General features: G+C 34.8%; 1 protein-coding gene across 1 annotated transcript; it reads left to right on the top strand.

Moving 5' to 3' along the window:
- The first annotated feature begins 14,509 nt into the window (after positions 1-14,509).
- On the top strand, positions 14,510-15,448 carry LOC143655040 (olfactory receptor 4F15-like). Its single transcript, XM_077126601.1, has one exon. It carries the CDS (start codon positions 14,510-14,512, stop codon positions 15,446-15,448), a length of 939 nt encoding a protein of 312 aa, XP_076982716.1.
- The last annotated feature ends 8,445 nt before the right edge of the window (positions 15,449-23,893 follow it).

Below are 23,893 nucleotides of genomic sequence, written 5' to 3'. Positions count from 1 at the left end.
CATGCACATAAGAGTCAATGGATGCATTCTCTGAATATGTGATCCATTCTTGGGATAAACAAAAAGAAGTGGAAAAATATAATATTTCTTCCTGATCAGCATTACACTATTCAAACCTATTAAATTTTTGTTTCCCCTTTCTTCCAATTTCTTCATTTTCCTTCTTTGTCAATAACTCAGTGGTCTCTGGACCATTTTCTTTCTCTTTTCCTCTCCTATTCCAGGATTTTTTCTCCTTCTTGCTCTGCTCTAGTCCCTTCTTCTCCACTCCTTCCTTTCACTCCCTGCTCTGTCTCCTTTTAACCTCCCTTTATGGCTGCCCTTTTTAAATTGCTCTATTTTAGTTAGTATATGCTGCCTACTCCACAGGCTTCATATCCATGTTCATCACAAAGTCTGCTTGATGGAGTATGAGGAGAGAGTGGCTAAAGTGTGAGGGGGAGTAACTAAGAGCAGTGACTTTCATGCTGTTTTTACAGCAAGGGCTGTAATATCTATCACGGTATATGTTCTTCCTGAGACACATGTAACTTAATACATATCTTTAGGAAATTTTATTTTACTTTTTATTCTTCCTTTCTTTTCTCTTCCATTAAAAACTTCTGGACACAATCCACTAAATTGATTTCTTAAGCCATGAATGAAATGTGACTGCCTTGGAGAACCTAGTGGTAAAAGTATTGTGGATGTGTATAGGATTATGTCTTGTTTATCTTTGCATTACTGCTGGCAACTAGGTAACCAGGTCAAAAAGGAGGCTGTGACTGATTTAGAGAAAATGTATTTAATGTAATAAATGCTTGCAGACATATGATAAGAGCAAGTGTTGAATGCTTTCAAAAATACCCTGCATACATATTTATTGTGGAATGTACTTTTTACCTCTAGTAATCTACCCTTATGTATTCACTTTGGTCTGCTACATCTCTCTTATCTCCTTATCTCTTTTATCATTTTAATTTTTATCTGAGTTTAGGGTTTGATCTCAAAAGAGTTATCAGAAATTAGTTATCAAAAGAGAATGGTGGGTGGTGCAATAGTGGCTCAGTGGCAGAATTCTCAACTGAATGCTAGAGACCCAGGTTTGATTCCTGGAGCCTGTGCATGCCCAAAAAATAAAAAAAAGGGAATGGTTACTTGGATGAGGTAGTTGCATAGGTAGTATAAGTATCTGAAAACAAGAACAATTATAGCACCTTATTTATCATAGTAACAATATAATATTTGAAAATAAACAGCATAAGGAAACTTAGCTCTTTCATAGGCAATTAACTTAAAAAAGTAATGGGGCAATATAAAGTCAACATAAAGGACTATTATTATTCTTGTGAGCTATAGAATCTCTGCTAACTAAGAAGATTACCCAGAAGATATATTTACTTCTTTTAATTAAGAACAGAATGAGAACACCAAGATAAATTTTTTGTGCTAGTGTAACAGAGAGAAAACCTGTTTTTTAGTCTTGCTTTAATATACTGTTTGGTGGTACATCATTTCTAAGTTTTTTAAAGAAATAAACCCATTAAAGCTGGGCTGTGAACACTTTGCCAATATTTAACATATCTCATGGTTCCTTTTTCATCTTCACTATTTGATGTTTTTTTAACAAAGGAAAATAAAATTTAATTCCCCAAAACCTCTAAGCTTTCCCTTACCACTCATTTTTACCTTTTACTATTCCCTGTCACATACTGAAATAAACAGATACTTTATTTCAGGATATGTCTACTCTTTTTCTCTTGATAAACAAAACCAGATCAGATCCTATTATTTTTCATACTCATTCATATTTCTTGGACACTATTCTTTCTTGTACAGAGTACATCACCCAAATTAATGACTTTTAACCAAGGTAACTGACTTCTATTTCACAAAAAGAACTTGAAGGTCTATAATTGAGAATTTTCCATCATATACAATTCTCTTAGTAGACCAGCAAAGCTCATGAGTACACAAAATACTCCCCACAGCCACACATACACTATCATGCTTCTTAATGCTTCTTAACGGCAATACATGGCATTCTTAAAGTAGCAAATGTGAACACATTCACTAGTATGATTCAAGGATATAGACACTTGGTAAAGGTATAAGTAAAGTGACACACACATTCACATACACCATGACCAATGAATTAATATTCAATTTTCTTTAAAAATTATCCAAGGAATGTCCACTAATTAACTATATTTAACAATTAACCAAGGTCTTAAAATAAACTTAAAATGAGAAGCTTTGTTTAAGTGGTCAGACTTATAATCCAAATTGATTGAACACACAATTCAACATTTTTCATAATCTTAAATGCTTGTTTTACACTCCATACTCATAAGGTTTGATGGATATCTGATAGCTGTTTAATAAAACAATTCATCAAAATAGTTTTCCAAGAATTTATTTGATTATATGAATTTGAATTTTTATATAAAATGCTTCTCTGAGCATGTAATTTCTATGAGAAAATATTTTTATTTGAAATATTAGAAGTTCAGTTTTTTTATGTTTTGGGAATTTGGAGAACATTGAATTCATGTTTTCACAAAACTTTATAACTGATAATAATAAAACTCCTTTATTATAAGAAGATTTGTATCCAATTTATTATCTCCTTGAAGTAGGCTAGTATTTCACTCCCACATGATGACAGGGAAAGTCTTCTCAATTATAGAAACACAACCACACACAAAGCGTTAAGGCTCAGTTCTACAACTTTAATTCTAGATCAAAAGTAGACTTAAATTTACCAGAAAACAAAAGTAGGGACAGATAGAAAAGAAATTCACATCAGATCTCATTGAGCTGTTCTATTTCCAATGGAAACATAATCTTGAACAAATAGACAAACAGATGAGAAAAACAAACTAAATTTTGTGTCATTTCTCATTTGATAGCTATGTCTCCACCAACCCAATAGGGATTACCAAAATGATCAGATCATTATATGAAATTCTCAATCTTTCCTGCCACAAATGGGGATAAGCTATGGTCCTATGCAAACTACATCAAAGTCAACCCTGGCCAAGATCAGAAAAAAAAAAGACAACACACACACACACCACAGAAAACCAATACTGAAAGATGAGTCAGTGAAGGAAAAGGTTATTGCTAGTTGGCATCAATATAAGAACCAAAAAGAGGCATGAGTAGGCATAAATAAACCTATATGTGCCTTACTTGGGCAATCTGGTTTCTTCAATAGGCCCCAGAAGGTGAGTTAATGTGCATGTCTTCATGTGATCCCAAAAGCAAAATACAATTTTCAAAAAGTTAAAAACATGACTGATATACAAAGTGATCACATGTCAATTATGTCAAGAGAACCAGTATTGCAGTTAACTCATTCTAATTATGTTTCCATGGAATCAGGTCTTAAGACTGAATGAATATCACTCTGAATGATCTTCAAAAACTCTTGATCTTAGCAAGTCCACGATCTTAACTTAAGCCAGTATTTCACAACTGGGTTGAAGCACAGTGGCCACTTCAGATGTATTATGAACCAAATCCCAAGAAATAAAAAAATAGAGTTAGTGTACCCCTTATTTACAAAAATGCATATCCACTGATTAATAAGTTGAAAGCCAAACAGTTCATGACATAAATAAATTAAATATTAAAACTTTTAAAATATAGAAGCAGTCTATATTTTATCACCTTTAAGAAGTTAAAAAAAGGAGTCTGAGTAACACATAACTTCATTCTTAATCAGGTAATTCCAAGTTAAAACCAGCTTCTTGACTGAAAAGCCCATATGCTATATGGAAAACATGTTGCTTATAAAACCCGGCTTCAAACGTTCCTAATTTTTGTGGCACATGAGAGATTCCATTCTTGGAACCTGGAAACAAGGTCCAAGTGATATGACAGTTAGAATATGGGTTTATAGGATGATATGGTGATGGGTGTTCTTGGTTCATAAAGGATACAAGCTCTAAAATGATGAGATCAAGTTCTCCTCTGACCTGGTAGTTTCCACTCCTTACTGGCCACATGAATCCACCAACTTGGTGGAAAGGAAGGCATCCATAAGCTGTGGTTACTAAGTGGTTACTAATCTAATTTGTCCTTTGCCATAATCAGTAAGTATCTCATATGAGAAACTAACTGAATGTATTCTTTCTATTGACCAACCAAAACATTGTAGTCATGACATTTCCATAAAGGGTAATTTAGCAATATATATTAAAAATTGAACTGTGCTTACAGCATTTCCTAGAAATCCATGTATTATTATATATCCTTGGGAAGCACTTGTACGTGTGTACAAGAAGACATGTAAAATATTTTATTGTTATATTGTAAAAGCAAAAAAGTCCTAAATGTTCACCAATGGAGAACTGTTAGATAAACTGCTATGATAGATCTACTCTATTTGCCAACCCATGTCTAATTTTCATCATCTCCTACTCTGCTCTGCACAATGAGAAACTTAACTTTATTGACTGAATCAATTGATGGCTTTTATCCTCTTACTTTTGCATGGGTTTAGCCAATGGGAAACTATGGCAGAAATTTGCAAGACAGGAGGCAATTGAAATCAGAAGTTTTTTTTTAACACAATTTCCTCATTTCTGGGTATTGCCCTGTCAGTTGCTGCCTTCTTCCACTAGTGGCCTTAACTCTTCATGGTGGCCTTTTTCTGCTGCTACAGCTTTTTATTTGGTTTCTGGTAAATGCCCCCTCCCTCTGCACCTCAGATTTAGGGACAGTAATGGCTCCCTGTTGTTGCTAATTCTGGATGCTTTACTATTCTTTGTTGGTTTCCCTTAGTACTGCTTAAAACCTTATAAATCAGATTTTCCTCATTTAAGCCATATGACTGTAGGGGTTCTTTCCAAGGGGAACCTGACTGATTTGTATTTGTAGAATAAGTCCCAGGAAATAGCTTCTTAAAATGGGATTTTGGAAATGAGTCATGCATATATCTGAGGGGTCCCTGTATAACTCCCTTGTCTGGGTCATGTTGGACTTTGACTGTATGAGGGGCACAGTCACACTGTGATTATTCAAATGATTATTGGTATTTGTATAGAATGAGGTCCTGATGAAGGGTAAGGCACTACTATCCATATACCACTAAGAATCACAGCCACTTGATCTCTCAATGCCTTGCTTTTTTTGCTAATGGAGCAGCACCTCGATCCCAGAGCAGCTGTCACATAAAGAGATATGCTGATTCTCTTCTAGACTTTTGCCTTAGGATGATAAGAAGAGCTACAGCCCAACATAATTTGGACAGAAATAATATAATGTAATGTAATATAATGCAATGTAATGTAACATAATGTAATATAATTAATACAATATAATATATAATATAAGAACTGATCCACTAATAAAATTATAAGAATTTCCAGTTGATATTGTGAAGCATCTAGGTGACATGTATGCAAATTATTTCTAAGGGTATTAGACAAAAAAGGATAAACATATGAGACTAAATCAGTCAGAATTTGTTGATATGGGTGTGTGCAACAGTAATTCAGGCATTAATGTTGACTTGAGTATCGGGAGTGGTAGTTATAGTCTTCCAGATTGGTTAGCTAAATCCTGTACTCAATGAAGATGATCTCATGAAAATGTCCATCAGAGGGCGTCCATTTTGGAGAATTTCTTTATTGTCAGGTGAATACGAGAGCCATCAGGTGGAATTTAGTCAGTCTTTTCCCCCAGCCACTTCAGGACTTGCTGAATGGGCCCAAATACAAAGTGGCCATGGCAGTAGGGATGGAAGCTATGCATGGCCTCAGCAACATGGACCTCACCTTGCTGAAGGTGATCTAGTTAGTACCACAACTGAGTCCCAACCTGCCAATGGCAAAAGTGAATGCTGAACCCAATTAGGCACCATTCTTGGGGAGGAACCATTACCCAGTGGCCTCTGATTGCATTGGACCTCTTCTATTATGGAAGAGGTGATGATTTATCCTATGAGGAATAAATACATATTTCAGATTGGATTTTCCTTACTAGTCTGCTGAATGGCTTTATACTATGTCAATTTAGCTAAACTAGAACTATGTTTTTCCAGGTATATTTCAAGATTAGGGTTTGTCACAAAAATTTCTGTGAGCATGGAATGTAGGAGCAAAGTCATAGCCTTCTTTGGCCTGAAAGATTAGTGCAAAGCATAAGCTGTTGTAGCACAGATATGTTGTCACTGATCTGCTGGCTAAGGCGGCCAGTGTGGAGGCAGCAACTGGGCCTGCAATTCCTCCAGCTCACACTGGATCTCCTCCTTTAGCTTCTCCTTGTCATGGGCCAAATATGAGTGGATCTTTATGGTGGAAAGTGCCAGCTTACTCTGTAGGTCAAAATTACATCATCAAAATTGGAATTGGAGAGAGACAGACATTTCTAGTTTGTCCTTGATCTTCTCTACTTCTTGTCCATGTTCCCTTTCTGATTGCCAGCTCTGCTGCCTCCAGGCCCAGTAGAAGGTTCATGGCAAGAGGCTTACATAGACTGCTTTACAGTGTCCACCACATTGTAAGGACTAATCCCTGCAAGAAATCCCTTTTTCTTTCTCACTCATAGTGGTTCTGTTTCTCTGTTGAAACTCAGAAGAATATATCCTCAATGCTTCTGCCAGTCTAACCATTGTGTACCTACAGAATGCCTTATCTATTGCCATATCTGCACAAACTTGCATATGACCAGAAGATACATTTTTCAGCAAATAAAGTGTAATAATGAACTCATGCTCATGGAATTCATTGGTCTGACCACTTATTCCATCACTTATAAGCAGAAGACTTGTTAGATTCATGTAATGAATTTTAGGGTACAGTTACAATGCTATTTGTGGCATGACACCCTGGGGAACTGAGTGCTTTTCTACAGAATGCAGTATAAGCTTGTGATAGGTGGCAGAAGCAGAACATATTAATCTGCCCACAGCTTTTGGAGGTTGCCCTTTTCTGCAGCTATAGCTTTTACCTGTGATTCTAGAAACCACTCCCCCCCAACACCTTTGGCTGTAAGGACAATAAGAGCTCAATGCTCTTGTCAGCTCTGCATTTTGTTACCACCTCTTGCTGCTTCTCATAATCCTGCCCAAACCCTTGTTTATGGACCCTTCATTAGACTCTCAGTCAAAGAAGACTAATTTGACTCTGGCATATCTTTCTGTCTTGACCTTGACCAACATCCTGCAATATCTGTAAAACAATGAAAAGAAACAAATTAGAACTATATGCATTTTAATAGATAAATAAATATAAATACAAAAGCATAAAAAATATAGAGAAATACACATCACAGGATGGCTACCTGTAGATAACAGGAATAGGGCCTTGGACTAAGATTTGTTATCAAAGGGCCTTTGGCTTTGTGTTGTTCTAATTTTTAAAATGAGAAGAGATTCATATTTTCTCTGATCTATTAATATTTAGTTAAAAAATTGAAAATATTACTTGGTGATGTTTGCTACCATCAAGCCAGTCTTTGATACTTTAAACTGGATTTTGAGTTTTCAAAGAATCATTTTTTTTATTTTAAAATTAAGATCTTATAAATTTTATATATCAGATACTTTAAACTGGATTTTGAGTTTTCAAAGAATCATTTTTTTATTTTAAAATTAAGATCTTATAAATTTTATATATCAGATATATATATTTTTCTGTCTAAAATGAAGCAGATGATCCCATTACTTGACATTACTCTCTTTTTTAGATTCCTAATTTCTTACCAGTCTAGATGTTAAGGATGATGTACCCTTGTGCTGAATGATTACAGGCCTGTTTCATACAGTACTGTATGACTCTATGAGTGTATGTCTTCATTGGTACTTGGAAGGGATCATGTGGGCCACAGACATGAATGGACATTGGGGAGACACTGGGAGAGGTCAAGCCACCTGCTACCAAGGAGACAGTCTCTCCTGGGAAGTGGCTTCAACCCAGAAGCCATTGTTAAGAATGTAGCTATTTGCCTAGTTTTAAACTTCAATTTTAATTTCTTCTATCTAAACTTCACAAGTGGTTATTTTGTTATTATAATTTATGCTCCTTTCTTAATCATTTTCTACATTTCTATTTTTATTTTTCCTTTTTTATATTTTAGGTTTTATTTTTCTCCTTATTTCACTTTCATTAAGTTTGATAAACATTTATAGTGTAACCACTATTGCCAGAAAATATACAAGACACTGGAGATACAGAGAAAAATAAGGTAACATCCTGTCCTTGAGGAGTTTCCATCCTGTAGGAGATGGAGAAAGGAACAGATTCTTTGTCAGGAGGTAAGTGAGTACTAATGGCTTGAAGAAGATGTTATGGGAGTACAAAGAAGCAGGCCATATTAATCACCTGCCCACAGGTCTTGGTGGTCAACCTTTTCTGCAACTACACTTTTTTAAATCTGAGGAGCTTTAGAAAAATCTGGAGACTCTTGACCCATCTCCTAGAGATTTTGGGGTGGGACTGGATGTAGATAATGGTCAAGGAATTGATTGAATGAATAAAATCCATGCCAAGGTTCTAACTTTCAAGGAACTTGCAATCTAGTAGACTTTTCCTTTTCTTTTTTAATGGCTTTTGAGATCACTTTGGAGAATGATATTGCATGACTATTATTTTTTTTTAACTTGAGAGAGCCAAGGAGCTTCTGCTGCCTGCCCAACATTACTTGTGCTAAAGGTTTATGTGAAATCACATGATTTTGATTAAATTGTTCATAAGTAAATGTCTTTCCACTCCTCAGAATTCTGATTCCCTCTAAACCAAATTTCCAAAGGTAATGCTTTTAAAATAACCAGTCTCAGTTTTGTTTCCTCCCCAGAGACTTATTAAATGATTTTTCTTTTGATTGCTTTGACCAAACCTATAGGGTTTCAGGGACAACTCCCATGACCACATGAGTAGGATGGGAAAGCCAGTTCTCTGCATCAATATCTGGTCACTATACTCCAGTGCTGTTAATTAGCCTCCTTTTAATTTTTTTTACTCTCAACTTTTTATATAACAGCGGTGGCAGCATCAGAAGCTGAGGGTACTCTAATTCCCTGAGGATGATGTGGTCTGCAAATAGGTAAGTGGAAAGATGGAATATCAAGTTAATAGGGGAAAAAATGGACTTAATCTATTACATCTAGTTTCAGAAAAATAGTCTAGTGGCAGAATCTCCACTTTCAGATTTCAAATAAATTTTTGGGTTTGTTCATAAAGGTTACATTATAAGGGAAAGGAATAGATCATATTGCAGAGTATATAAGGGTATTTATAGACTCAAGAAAGACAAATAACTGATACTGACTTCACCTGATACCAGAAATATGTCTTGGGGTTTTCAGACTGAAACTAAAGCTGTGGAGGAGAGCTGGGACCAGCAGAATGCGATGTCCTTAGCATAGGCAAGGGATTTAGGGACACTTTAACTTAGCAAAGGATTCAATTATTATTTTTTATCTCATTAATCTATTTGTTAAGAATGAAGAGAAATGAACAACACACAAATGTTAAAAGTTAAGTTTACTTGCCCTCTTTTACATCTATATTTGCAGAAAAATTAAAAAAGGAAGTCCACAAGAGACTACTATTAGGTGATGTTTCTTGGAACTACAACCAAATGATACATACAGAATTTGGAGGATTGACTGGTTAACTGTCTTCCTGAGAATACACCTGATGCCACCTATATGCCTAGAGACATACCATCGTTTTCAACTGTGATGTAGAATAACTGCCTTAATGATATTAACTGGTAAGTAATCCACCTGTCATGATGTATGTTGAACTTTTAATGTTTTTTTCTCCCTCTCTAATTTGGACCACCATAATGTAAAATAGATGTAGTTAAGGTTCAGAGACAATGACAAATTTAGGGGTTTAAGGGTATGGAAATAGAGCTTAAGAGGAAAGGTAAAAGGATGGGGTAACAATTCGAATTCTTCATTTAAGTACAGTAAGGATTTATAAGAGATTTCTTATAATATCTGAAATTTTACTTAATAGAAATAGAATAGTAATAGAAAAGAGAAAACAGCCAGAATAAAGAAACAGAAAGTTCAGTTGGAAGCAGGAAAGATTTGAACTGTCAGAATAATAAAGCCCAGAATAACCAAACAAGAGAGATGTGAATTGTCAAGTCGTATGTCCTAAATGATTTAGATGTACCCTGATGAATTATATGGACTAGATCAGAAATTCTATTTGTTTATTGAAAGGCTTATTTCTATGACTTTATTAGTGGCACATTCTCTATTTTCTTTAATAATAAACTTCAAAATGTATAAGAATATCTTCTGTGAGACTGACAAAATCCATGCAAATCCACAAAACAAATTAAATTAAGTATATGGCCATTTATTTTTAGTAAAGTTGATGAATTCTTCCATGATGTTTACATTTTTTATGGAACGTGGTCATTATAGACTCCCAGTGCTTCTAACAAGTGCTAGTTAGCAACTGTTTAGAGACCTTTCTTCTTTTGTACTGCTTTTGGCTCTTCTTCAGTTCATCTATTCATCTGCTACTTTGCTTATCATCTTTCCCTCTCTCCATCCATTCACCTATCCATCCTCCCTTATTCATTCCTTCAACAAACACTACTTATATGTACACTGTATGATAGGAATGGTGCTGGACAATCTGGGGTTAAGTGATATAGAAGAACTTGCCTCAGAGATGCTTGTAATTTAAAGTAGGGCTTCCCATACTAGATGTTCTTGATATTTTTGCCAGATAGTTCTTTGTTATGAGGTGCTGTCCAGTGCATTGTAGTATATATAGCCCCATCCCCAACCTCTACCCCTTGGATGCCAGTACCACCACCTCCTTCCAATTATGATAGGTATAAATGTCTCCAGACATTTTCAAATGTCCCCTATGGGATAAACACCCTTAGCAGAGAATCATTGGTTTAATAGGAGAGACTTAAAAACACATAATTCCCCTGCAGTGTTGTAAATGCTACAGTAAAGATGTGCTCAGTGGAGATTTGGTCTTCTACTGAAGTATGTGTCTTGTCTCTTCTCCCCACCTATGATCATTGCAAATATACTTCTGCAAAGTAGTTCTTAGTTCAATCCCAAAAGAAGATCCTTTATTTGAGGAAATTATTCACCATAACCCATAGTTGACTTGTTTTACAATACAGTGACTTTTCTTTCATATGATCAATTCCTATCCAAGTAAATGATTTAGCTAACAAGTTCGATTTGATTCACTGCTTTTTCTACCACGTGGTTACTTTTTTTTTTTTTTTTTTTTTTTTTAAAGGAAAGACAGAGAGAAGGAAGGAAGGATAGAAGGAAGGAAGGAAGGAAGAAAGGGAAACATCTTTTTAAACATTTGCTTGTTTTATTGTATTCTGTTTCTCCGTTTTTGGTACATGGGGTGGGGCCGGGAATCGAACCGAGGTCCTCCGGCATAGCAGGCAAGCACTTTGCCCGCTGAGCCACCGCGGCCCGCCCCCACGTGGTTACTTTTGATATAACTTTATGAAGAGATTTAATAAAAATGCTCTTTTATTTTCAGGAGTCTTTAAATACTAAACCATTGAAAATGACACTGGAGTTTGTAATCAATTTAGAAAATGGATTTTTTATTTCTGTTTGCTTGTGTTTCTGCCTTTTTGGGGGGTGTGTGCATGATCTGGAAATTAAGCCCAGGTCTCCCACATGGAAGAAGAACATTCTACCACTGAACCACCTATGCACCTCTTGTTTCTGTTTTTTAATAAGAAACATTTTGATCAAATTTAACTGAAATTGGTTATGAGTACTTCTATATTAGTATTGTTTTAAGTGCAGGCCTTTAATGTTTTATGTCATAAACAAGGAGTAGTAATATTAAAAGATAGGCTATTCCTTTAAATCTAACTGGGTGTGAAGTATTCATACCAGTTTGTTCATTCAGTAGGTAATATAGGTCTTTCACACTTACTTTTTTTTTGCTTTCATCATTTAATTTATTGGTTCTGAAGTGTTGTTTTCTCTTACATTCTACACTAAAGAATATTCATCTTCAGCTTTTTGAGAGTATTCATGGAATGTCATGGCTCTTTATGTATTAATTCTAGCATTAAAGGAGTCATCTGGATATTGCTTGAAATGTTTTCCCACCCCCTCACTCTCTCCCCAAACCTTTATTTGTGGGGACGTTTCATCTATTTACTTTAAATGGAAGTGGTTGACATGTGCAATTTTCTTCTTGGTTTCTGATCATTAGTAGGTTTTAATCATCAGCAGAGTTGTTCTATCACAATGTTGACAATTATTTGCTTCTTATTTCCAGAAAGCTAAATTTCTTCCACTGTTTAATTCATCCTAGCTCTATACCCATAAAGAGACACTACAGAGGATTAGTCTCTCTGCCTACTTTTCATAGAGGCAGAGTAAATATTACATATGGGAATGTATTAAATACAGGCACAGCTGATGCTTGGCTGTAAATATTCCAGTGTTCATTTTTGAGCTCTTCTATTGAGTACACACAGATTCCTAATGTAATTTTAGATGTGTTTTTGGCAGGGAAATTCTTATCACACAGAAAGAAAATGATTTCCCTTTACCATTTATCATTCATTGCAGTCTAAAAGGCTCACATATTATTTATGAATAAATCTGAATTTTTTGCAATCTGGTCTACCCTTGGTAAAGTGACTACTGAAATTTTGTATACTGGATTTATGCAGACCTGATTACAACTGACTTAAAAGTTTTTAGCTAAAGGTAGAAAGTAGTCTTTCTATTTTTCTACTATTTTACTCTTTATTTTCCATTTTGGGTGTCTTTTGGGTTGTTTATTTGGTCACATTTTATAGAGTGTCTATGAGCAAGTTTTTGAAACCCCTGGTAATGTGAAGTTTAAAGTGACCAAAAGCAATGCTTATTCTTGCTTTCCTGCTTCATAAAAATCTCATTAGGGAAAAAAAGGTTAAAGAGCTCAGTGTAATTAGCCTGAAATTCCAAATCGTTCATTAAAAAAAAGAGAAATGTTAACTTAAACTTTGTTTAGGACATGGCATGATAAATAGAGGCTATTTTGTTATTTTCTTTAAAAATTCATTTTGGGTTCTAAAACATTTCAGCCTATACAACTGTTAATGGTATTCTCTAATTTTCTACTTGCTTTGTAAGGGATTACTTCTTTTTATTTGCTTCAAATTCTTTTCTTAGAGCTTCAAATGCTTTCTTATTCTAGAACCTTTATTAGTTACTGACTAAATATACATTTTCATAATTTTGTAGGTTTGGGGTCATTTTTGTTTTGTTCATATGAAAACTTATGCAGTGAGCTTTGATTTTTCACAACATCTAAAAGCCTGAGGATCATCTATATCCCTGGAAATCTCACTATGCATCATTCTTGGCATAATTAGCACCTAACTAAATCTCACCATTCCACCTCTCCTGTCCTGATCTAAGCCACCATTCTCATTTGCTTGGATTTTTGCAGTACTCTCTAACCAATCTCATTGATTATATCATTGAGACTATGAAGTATATTCACAAGGCTGCAACCTAAGTGATACTTTAACAATGTAGCCAATTTTATCATCCTTTAGTTCAGTGTCCTCCACTTGCTTTTTATCTCACTCACTGCTTTAAACAAAGTACTTACAATGGCTCACAAGGCCATTTTTTGTGATTGTCGGTCTCCGCTACCTCTCAGACCTCATGTACTACACTCTCCCTCTTACGTACTCAGGTTCAGCCTTTCTGATTTTCTAATAGCTCTTTGAATTCATCAAGTATGCTCATGCTTCAGGTTTTACTCTTGCTGTTCTCTTCATGTTTCAAATATCTTCATGGCTCACTCATTCACTTTCTTTAGATTTCTTCTCAGAGCCAAACAACTAGCAAAAACTTCCCTGTCTACTCCAATTTATCAAAGCATTCCCCATACTGTTCTATCCTCTTTCCTTGCTTTATATTCTCCACTGCAAAACCATCATCAGACACACTATCTATCATCTTTATTGTTGTTTAATTGCCTGTCCTTCTCTGAAAGAATGCAAATCAATAAAGATAGCTATTTTTTTCTAGTTTGTTTTTCATAGCATCTCTGGTATTTAGATAAGTTTCTTGTACATAAACTCAAAACAAAGTAAGTAAAAATGGATGTACAGTTGGTTATGAGTGACGTTTGGTTGAAGAGTTGCCATTTGAATGGAACATTGAAGAATGAATTTTTTCAGAAGTACACAATTCAGAAATAATTTCTGGCTGAAGCAACAAAAACAAAGCCACAAAATCTTACAATTCTTTTCACAATAAGTATAACCCTCTTAATCTGTCTAGTATATGTGATTAGTATGATCAGTCCTCTAGATCATTCACCATTCTTCATGTTAGCAAGGCCACAACACAACTCATTTATGTCTTCTATAACTATAGTATTAATAGTAAAAGGTTGTTATTTGATTTTTATGAAATGATCAGGTGGTATTTGGCTCCATAATTTAGATATTTTTCTATAGAGGATATTAATATAGTACTACTAATTTACATTTTCTTATTTCGTCCTGTAGGTAACATGAGATTGAACATACCAATTGAACAATGAATGGAGCCAACCACTTTGTAGTGTCTGAGTTTGTGTTCCTGGGCCTCTCCAATTCCTGGGAGATCCAGCTTCTTCTCTTTTGCTTTTCCTTCCTTTTCTATGTGTCCAGTATAATGGGAAACCTCCTCACAGTGGTCACTGTGACCTCTGACCCTTACCTACACTCCCCCATGTACTTTCTGCTTGCCAACGTCTCCATCATTGACCTGCTGTTTTGTTCCATTGCAGCACTCCAGATGATTTGTGATCTTTTCAAGAAGTGGAAAGCCATCTCCTTTGGAGGCTGTTTAGCTCAGATCTTCTTTAGCCATGCAGTTGGAGGCACTGAGATGGTGTGGCTCATAACCATGGCCTTTGACAGATATGTGGCCATATGTAAGCCTCTCCACTACCTGGGAATCATGACCCCACGGATGTGCATTTTGATATTAGTGGTTGCCTGCGCCATTGGTCTTATGCACTCATTGACCCAGTTGGCTTTTATTGTAAATTTGCCCTTCTGTGGCCCTAATGTATTAGACAGCTTTTACTGTGACAAACCTCGGCTCATCAAACTTGCTTGCACAGACACCTATAGATTGGAGTTCATGGTGACTGTTAATAGTGGGTTCATTTCTTTGGGAGCTTTCTTTTTGCTCATCCTTCCTTACATCTTCATCCTGGCCAGTCTTCAGAAGCACTCCTCTGGTGGTCCATCCAAAGCTCTTTCTACTCTGTCAGCTCATATTTCTGTGGTGGTTTTATTCTTTGGTCCACTGATTTTTTTCTATATGTGGCCATCTCCTTCAACACATCTGGATAAATTTCTAGCTCTGTTTGATGCTATTTTAACTCCTTTTCTAAATCCAGTCATTTATATATTCAAGAATGGAGAAATGAAGATGGCAATGAGGAACGTGTTTGGTCAGGTGAAAATCTTTAGAATCATCATTTAAATGGTTTGATTGAAGCTTACTTCCAAGACACTATTAACTGTTCATAGCAGTAACCATGAAGAAGGGTCCATCTTTTTATCATTCAGGATTTGAGTGTTCACAGACTTCCTATCACTGGTGTAGTGGGTCTATTTGATTCCCACTGAAGAATTAGTAAAATTCTTACCTGAAAAGAGAGGAGGATTTTTATATAAAAGATAGAGCTATCCACGATTATATTAATCTTTACTTTATGGGTCCCAAAGAATAGTGCCAAGAATAGCTTTCACACATTTTAAATAATAGTGTAATTTTTTTCTCAAGATAACCATACAAATATTTTCAAGCTGTCTTGCCCTCTACTTGGTGCCCTTGTTAACATCATATATCATTATCTATTTGCATCCCATATCTTTTTTTGTTGTTCTGCTTTCTTTCCTGAATTTCGTTGGTTATGGATAAAATTTAGCAATCATCTTTAAGTTCTGTGGCCACGTATTCATTCTATCAGTCTAAATATATAATGTACAAACCAGACAATTATTATAGAATTAAAATTTAATAACATGGAAAAGTGCTTAATATAGATTAATAAATGAAAAGGGAGATAATAAAACAAAATACAATCTATTTTTAAGTAATATATGTGTATAAGCAAAATGTTAATAGTGATATTTTCTCTCATAAGAATATAGCTATCCCCTTTGTACACTTATCTTCCATCCTTACCTGTGATTTTTATATTTTTACAACAAATGTTGTCATGTAATAATAGAATACATTTAAAAACCTTAAACAAAATACAAAAATTTGTCGTTTTTCACAGATTTTAATGTAGAATCTTGACAAAGGCATTTTTTGAGCTACAATATTGTGATCACTGGTTTTAATTTCTCTGCATGCATACTTGACCTCCTGTAGAATTCTAACAACCATTACTTTTAGTCTTAAATATTACAGTGCATTTTCTCATATCTTGCAAAGCTGTGTCTCTTTACTGAGCCATAGATCACTAAACATTTTGCTGTCTTTTTTGGTAAGAGCACTTTGATAATGGTCTGCAGATGTCACACTCATTCATTGAATGGATATGAGTCAACTTCTCAATTGGTGACAAAAGAGATATTAGGGTGCTTTGACAGGCAGTCTCTGTGCCCTTTAAGAATGGAGGTCACAATGCAATCTCTATTTCTCTGCATATGTCTTGAGGACATAAATATTGGACAGATTGGGTCCAGTTTTTACATTGGATAAATATTGTTAGAAATAAGAATGAGATCAACTTAGACCAACGTACAAGCTTGGCCAACTTAAAAGCAAGCACTGAAAGCCAGCCACACAAAAGAAAGTCACAGTTCCTCCCATGTGCAGTCAAATATGATGATGCTTACAAGTGAAACTATGATAAAATTAGTGTATATTGACCTGGCTACTAATGATACCAAATTTTCAACTGTGTGCAAAATAGTGTTCTTGGAATTATGGATAGATGTTCAATAAATATTATACATTGCCTTGACTTTGACAAAATTTACAGTCTAAAGGAATTTAGGTCTTTACTGAAACAAATATTGTTTATTTTCACTACAATTAGTGGAAGTGAGTCAAATCAGTTGCATGGGGAAAAGGTTTCTTTCATGTGGACGTAGCAAAGTTGGAGTAAGTGCAAGCTGATTTCAGGCTCTTTGATTTATCTTTATGGCTCTGATTGATCAGATTCATATGCTACTAAAATCAGAGACATAGTCAGGGAAAGAGATTTCTTGTGATGATAATTCAGAGTACAGTTGTGAATATCCCTAGATCTGTAGGTACCCATTTTTCATTTCTAGTGTAGTCATTGAATTAAAATCATTACCTAGGGATTTCAATTCTGTTTTATGGCATTTATTATTATTATACTTTGAACTTATATAAGTGCTAACATTTTTAGAGCCCTGCCCTATCCATTTCCTATCAAGTATATGTGAATTTCCTACTTAATTCCCTTGACATCAGGTGCAATTTAAAGATGTGTGTAATATTGCCATTACTCATTTCTAATTCGTTTTTAAGAATAAGTTATTAAATCATTCTGTAAACTTTATATTGATTATTCTTTAGTGAATGTATTTCTGTTTGCTTGTTTAACATTACTGATACAGGCAGTAGATTTAACTTTTGTCAATCATAAGCATGGTTTCAACTCTTTAGTATAGATACTGATACTTTCCATTGATTTTTCAATTAAATCCAACCACCAAGTGGGCTTAAGTTTTACAATCTGGCAAAAATCCATTTTCACTACCATCCCATCTTCCTTCCCTCCTGTTGATGAGTAATCTCTTTACAATAATTTTGCTTTATTCTCTGTTATTTGGCCTAGCTAATGTCAATCTTTGGGTTATTCTTTTTACCAAGTATAACTTGGTTGGCAATTCCTCATCTCTAATAGTGCTACTTGGGCACTTACTTTTTTATTATTTTAAAAGGAATATACAAGAAATTTGGAAAATATAGAAAACTCTTGCTTACAGCATTCCAGAACACTGAAATCCCACTGTTACTATTTTAGTGAGTAAGGAGTTGATTTTTTAAAAAACTCTTCATTTGAAATAATTTCAAACTTACAAGACAGCTGCAAAAATAAGACAAAACTTATACAGAGAACTCCAGCATATCTCATACTTAGACACCTAAATCCAGTTTTTATACCTAAATCTAATATCCTTCATCCATCTATCATCTATATCTACTTATCTAATCTGTCATCAATATATTTCTAATCTATCTATCTATCATCATCATCATCATCATCTATCATCCGTCTTTCCATTTATTCATCTATCTTCTATACTTGATAATAGGTTGCATACATGTTTCTTGTACACTCAATACTTTCATATAATTTTCCTGAGAACAATGGCATTAACTTATGGAAACAACTTAAGTAGAGCAATGAAGTTTGGGAAATTTAACATTAATATAAAGCTTAGAGTCTATATATAATTTTCCCCGTATGTTCTAATAAGGTATTTTGAGCCTTTTCTCCTCCATTATTGTATACACTCCAGAATCATGTACTGTATTTAGCTGTTATTGCCTCTTTGGCCTTTTATTTTTAATTGCCAAAACATATATACAATGCAAACTTTTCCATCTCAACCACTCCCAAACATACAATTCAGTGGGATTAATCATATTCACAATGTTGTGGTACCCTCACAACCATCCAGTACCAGAAATTTTTGATCACCCCAAAGAGAAATCTTTCACCCATAGTGTGTAAAATTCCAATTACCCCTCCACATCTTAGTCTACTTTCTCTCTCTATGAATTTGTATATTCTAGCAAGTTTTTATATAGAATCACACAATATCTATCTCTTTGTGTATGACTTATTTTACTCAACATGATGTCTTCAAGGTTCATCCATGTAGTGGCATTTGTCGAACTTCATTCTTTTTAACAGCTGTATCTTTTTCCATGTGCATGTATTTAATGTATTTTATCTATTCATTTGCTAAAGTTATTTGCATTATTTTCACCTTTTGCCTATTGTGAAGTGCTTCTATGAACATTGTTGTACAAATACTGTCTGATTTCCTTCTTTAAAATCTTTGGGTATATATCTAGAAGTAGGATTGTCAGGACATATGATAGTTATATGTTTAACTTTTTGAGGAACTGCCAAACTGTTTTTTTGCAGTGGATGTACCATTTTTCTTATTAATTAATGGAAAAAAAGAAATTAATCCAACATTTAGAAATCATAACATTCTACATATGCAATCAGTAATTCTTAACATCATCACATATATGCATGATCATTGTTTCTTAGTACATTTGCATCGGTTTAGAAGAACTAGCAACACAAAAGAAAAAGATAAGGAATGTTAATATAGAGAAAAAATAAAAGTAATAATAATAGTAAAAAAACAAACAAAAAAAAAACCTATAGCTCAGATGCAGCTTCATTCAGTGTTTTAACATGATTACTTTACAATTAGGTATTATTGTGCTGTCCATTTTTGAGTTTTTGTATCTAGTCCGGTTGCGCAGTCTGTATCCCTTCAGCTCCAATTACCCATTATCTTACCCTGTTTCTAACTCCTGCTGGACTCTGTGACCAATGACATATTCCAAGTTTATTCTCGAATGTCGGTTCACATCAGTGGGACCATACAGTATTTGTCCTTTAGTTTTTGGCTAGACTCACTCAGCATAATGTTCTCTAGGTCCATCCATGTAATTACATGCTTCATAAGTTTATCCTGTCTTAAAGCTGCATAATATTCCATCGTATGTATATACCACAGTTTGTTTAGCCACTCGTCTATTGATGGACATTTTGGCTGTTTCCATCTCTTTGCAATTGTAAATAATGCTGCTATAAACATTGGTGTACAAATGTCCATTTGTTTCTTTGCCCTTAAGTCCTTTGAGTAGATACCCAGCAATGGTATTGCTGGGTCATATGGCAATTCTATATTCAGCTTTTTGAGGAACCACCAAACTGCCTTCCACAGTGGTCGCACCACTTGACATTCCCACCAACAGTGGATAAGTGTGCCTCTTTCTCCGTATCCTCTCCAGCACTTGTCATTTTCTGTTTTGTTGATAATGGCCATTCTGGTGGGTGTGAGATGATATCTCATTGTGGTTTTGATTTGCATTTCTCTAATGCCCAGGGACATTGAGCATCTCTTTATGTGCCTTTTGGCCATTTGTATTTCCTCTTCTGATAGGTGTCTGTTCATGTCTTTTTCCCATTTTGTAATTGGGTTGATTGCCATTTTGTTGTTGTTGAGTTGAACAATCTCTTTATAAATTCTGGATACTAGACCTTTATCTGATATGTCATTTCCAAATATTGTATCCCATTGTGTAGGCTGTCTTTCTACTTTCTTGATGAAGTTCTTTGATGCACAAAAGTGTTTAATTTTGAGGAGCTCCCATTTATTTATTTCCTTCTTCAGTGCTCTTGCTTTAGGTTTAAGGTCCATAAAACTGCCTCCAATTGTAAGTTTCATAAGATATCTCCCAACATTTTCCTCTGTTTTATGGTCTTAGACCTAATGTTTAGATCTTTGATCCATTTTGAGTTAACTTTTGTATAGGGTGTGAGATATGGGTCTTCTTTCATTCTTTTGCATATGGATACCCAGTTCTCTAGGCACCATTCATTGAAGAGACTACTCTGTCCCAGGTGAGTTGGCTTGACTGCCTTATCAAAGATCAAATGTCCATAGATGAGAGGGTCTATATCTGAACATTCTATTCGATTCCATTGATCAATATATCTATCTTTATGCCAGTACCATGCTGTTTTGACCACTGTGGCTTCATAATATACCTTAAAGTCAGGCAGCGTGAGACCTCCAGCTTCGTTTTTTTTCCCTCAAGATGTTTTTAGCAATTCGGGGCACCCTGCCCTTCCAGATAAATTTGCTTATTGGTTTTTCTATTTCTGAAAAATAAGTTGTTGGGATTTTGATTGGTATTGCATTGAATCTGTAAATCAATTTAGGTAGGATTGACATCTTAACTATATTTAGTCTTCCAATCCATGAACACGGTATGCCCTTCCATCTATTTAGGTCTTCTGTGATTTCTTTTAACAGTTTTTTGTAGTTTTCTTTGTATAGGTTTTTTGTCTCTTTAGTTAAATTTATTCCTAAGTATTTTATTCTTTTAGTTGCAATTGTAAATGGGATTCGTTTCTTGATTTCCCCCTCAGCTTGTTCATTGTTAGTGTACAGAAATGCTACAGATTTTTGAATGTTGATCTTGTAACCTGCTACTTTGCTGTACTGATTTATTAGCTCTAGAAGTTTTGTTGTGGATTTTTCTGGGTTTTCGATGGATAGTATCATATCGTCTGCAAACAGTGATAGGTTTACTTCTTCCTTTCCAATTTTGATGCCTTGTATTTCTTTTTCTTGTCTAATTGCTCTGGCTAGAACCACCAACACAATGTTGAATAATAGGGGTGATAGTGGACATCCTTGTCTTGTTCCTGATCTTAGGGGGAAAGTTTTCAATTTTACCCCATTGAGGATAAGATTAGTTGTGGGTTTTTCATATATTTCCTCTATCATTTTAAGGAAGTTCCCTTGTATTCCTATCTTTTGAAGTGTTTTCAACAGGAAAGGATGTTGAATCTTGTCAAATGCCTTCTCTGCATCAATTGAGATGATCGTGTGTATTTTCTGCTTTGATTTCTTGATATGGTGTATTACATTAATTGATTTTCTTATGTTGAACCATCCTTGCATACCTGGGATGAATCCTGCTTGGTCATGATGTCTAATTCTTTTAATGTGTTGTTGGATACAATTTGCTAGAATTTTATTGAGGATTTTTGCATCTATATTCATTAGAGAGATTGGTCTGTAGTTTTCTTTTTTTGTAATATCTTTGCCTGGTTTTGGTATGACCGTGATGTTGGCTTCATAGAATGAATTAAGTAGTTTTCCCTCCACTTCGATTTTTGTGAAGAGTTTGAGGAGAGTTGGTACTAATTCTTCCTGGAATGTTTGATAGAATTCACATGTGAAGCCGTCTGCTCCTGGACTTTTCTTTTTAGGAAGCTTTTGAATGACTAATTCAATTTCTTTACTTGTGATTGGTTTGTTGAGGTCATCTATTTCTTCTTGAGTCAAAGTTGATTGCTCATGTCTTTCCAAGAACTCGTCCATTTCATCTAAATTGTTGTATTTATTAGCGTAAAGTTGTTCATAGTATCCTGTTATTACCTCCTTTATTTCTGTGAGGTCAGTAGTTATGTCTCCTCTTCCATTTCTGATCTTATTTATTGGCATCCTCTCTCTTCTTCTTTTTGTCAATCTTGATAAGGGCCCATCAATCTTATTGATTTTCTCATAGAACCAACTTCTGGTCTTATTGATTTTCTCTATTGTTTTCATGTTTTCAATTTCATTTATTTCTGCTCTAATCTTTGTTATTTCTTTCCTTTTGCTTGCTTTGGGATTAGTTTGCTGTTCTTTCTCCAGTTCTTTCAAGTGGACAGTTAATTCCTGCATTTTTACCTTTTCTTCTTTTCTGATATAGGCATTTAGGGCAATTAATTTCCCTCTTAGCACTGCCTTTGCTGCATCCCATAAGTTTTGATATGTTGTGTTTTCATTTTCATTTGCCTCGAGGTATTTACTAATTTCTCTTGCAATTTCTTCTTTGACCCACTCGTTGTTTAAGAGTGTGTTGTTGATCCTCCACATATTTGTGAACTTTCTGGCACTCCAACTATTATTGATTTCCAACTTCATTCCTTTATGATCCGAGAAAGTGTTGTGTATGATTTCAATCTCTTTAAATTTGTTAAGACTTGCTTTGTGACCCAGCATATGGTCTATCTTTGAGAATGACCCATGAGCACTTGAGAAAAAGGTGTATCCTGCTGTTGTGGGATTTAATGTCCTATAAATGTCTGTTAAGTCTAGCTCTTTTATAGTAATATTCAGATTCTGTATTTCTTTATTGATCCTCTGTCTAGATGTTATGTCCATTGATGAGAGTGGTGAATTGAAGTCTCCAACTACTATGGTATATGTGTCTATTTTCCTTTTCAGTGTTTGCAGTGTATTCCTCACGTATTTTGGGGCATTCTGGTTTGATCCGTAAATATTTATGATTGTTATGTCTTCGTGTTTAATTGTTCCTTTTATTAGTATATAGTGTCCTTCTTTGTCTCTTTTAACTGTTTTACATTTGAAGTCTAATTTGTTGGATATTAGTATAGCCACTCCTGCTCTTTTCTGGTTGTTATTTGCATGAAATATCTTTTCCCAACATTTCACTTTCAACCTATGTTTATCTTTGGGTCTAAGATGTGGTTCCTGTAGACAGCATATGGAAGGATCCTGTTTTTTAATCCATTCTGCCAGTATTTCTTTTGATTGGGGAATTCAGTCCATTAACATTTAGTGTTATTTCTTTTTGGATAATATTTTCCTCTACCATTTTGCCTTTTGTATTATATATATCATATCTGACTTTCCTTCTTTCTATACTCTTCTCCATACCTCTCTCTTCTGTCTTTTCGTATCTGACTCTAGTGCTCCCTTTAGTATTTCTTGCAGAGCTGGTCTCTTGGTCACAAATTCTCTCAGTGACTTTTTGTCTGAGAATGTTTTAATTTCTCCCTCATTTTTGAAGGATAATTTTGCTGGATATAGGAGTCTTGGTTGGCAGTTTTTCTCTTTTAGTAATTTAAATATATCATCCCACTGTCTTCTAGCTTCCATGGTTTCTGCTGAGAAATCTACATATAGTCTTATTGGGTTTCCCTTGTATGTGATGGATTGTTTTTCTCTTGCTGCTTTCAAGATCCTCTCTTTCTCTTTGACCTCTGACATTCTAACTAGTAAGTGTCTTGGAGAACGCCTATTTGGGTCTAATCTCTTTGCGGTGTGCTGCACTTCTTGATTCTGTAATTTTAGGTCTTTCGTAAGAGTTGGGAAATTT

The sequence above is a fragment of the Tamandua tetradactyla genome, chromosome 14 (genome assembly GCF_023851605.1).
Source record: "Tamandua tetradactyla isolate mTamTet1 chromosome 14, mTamTet1.pri, whole genome shotgun sequence".
NCBI lineage: Eukaryota > Metazoa > Chordata > Mammalia > Pilosa > Myrmecophagidae > Tamandua > Tamandua tetradactyla.
This window is presented reverse-complemented; position numbering and strand designations above follow the sequence as displayed.

Coding starts and splice junctions, on each gene's coding strand:
- LOC143655040 (XM_077126601.1), top strand. CDS start 14,510: ATGAATGGAGCCAACCACTTTGTAGTGTCTGAGTTTGTGTTCCTGGGC.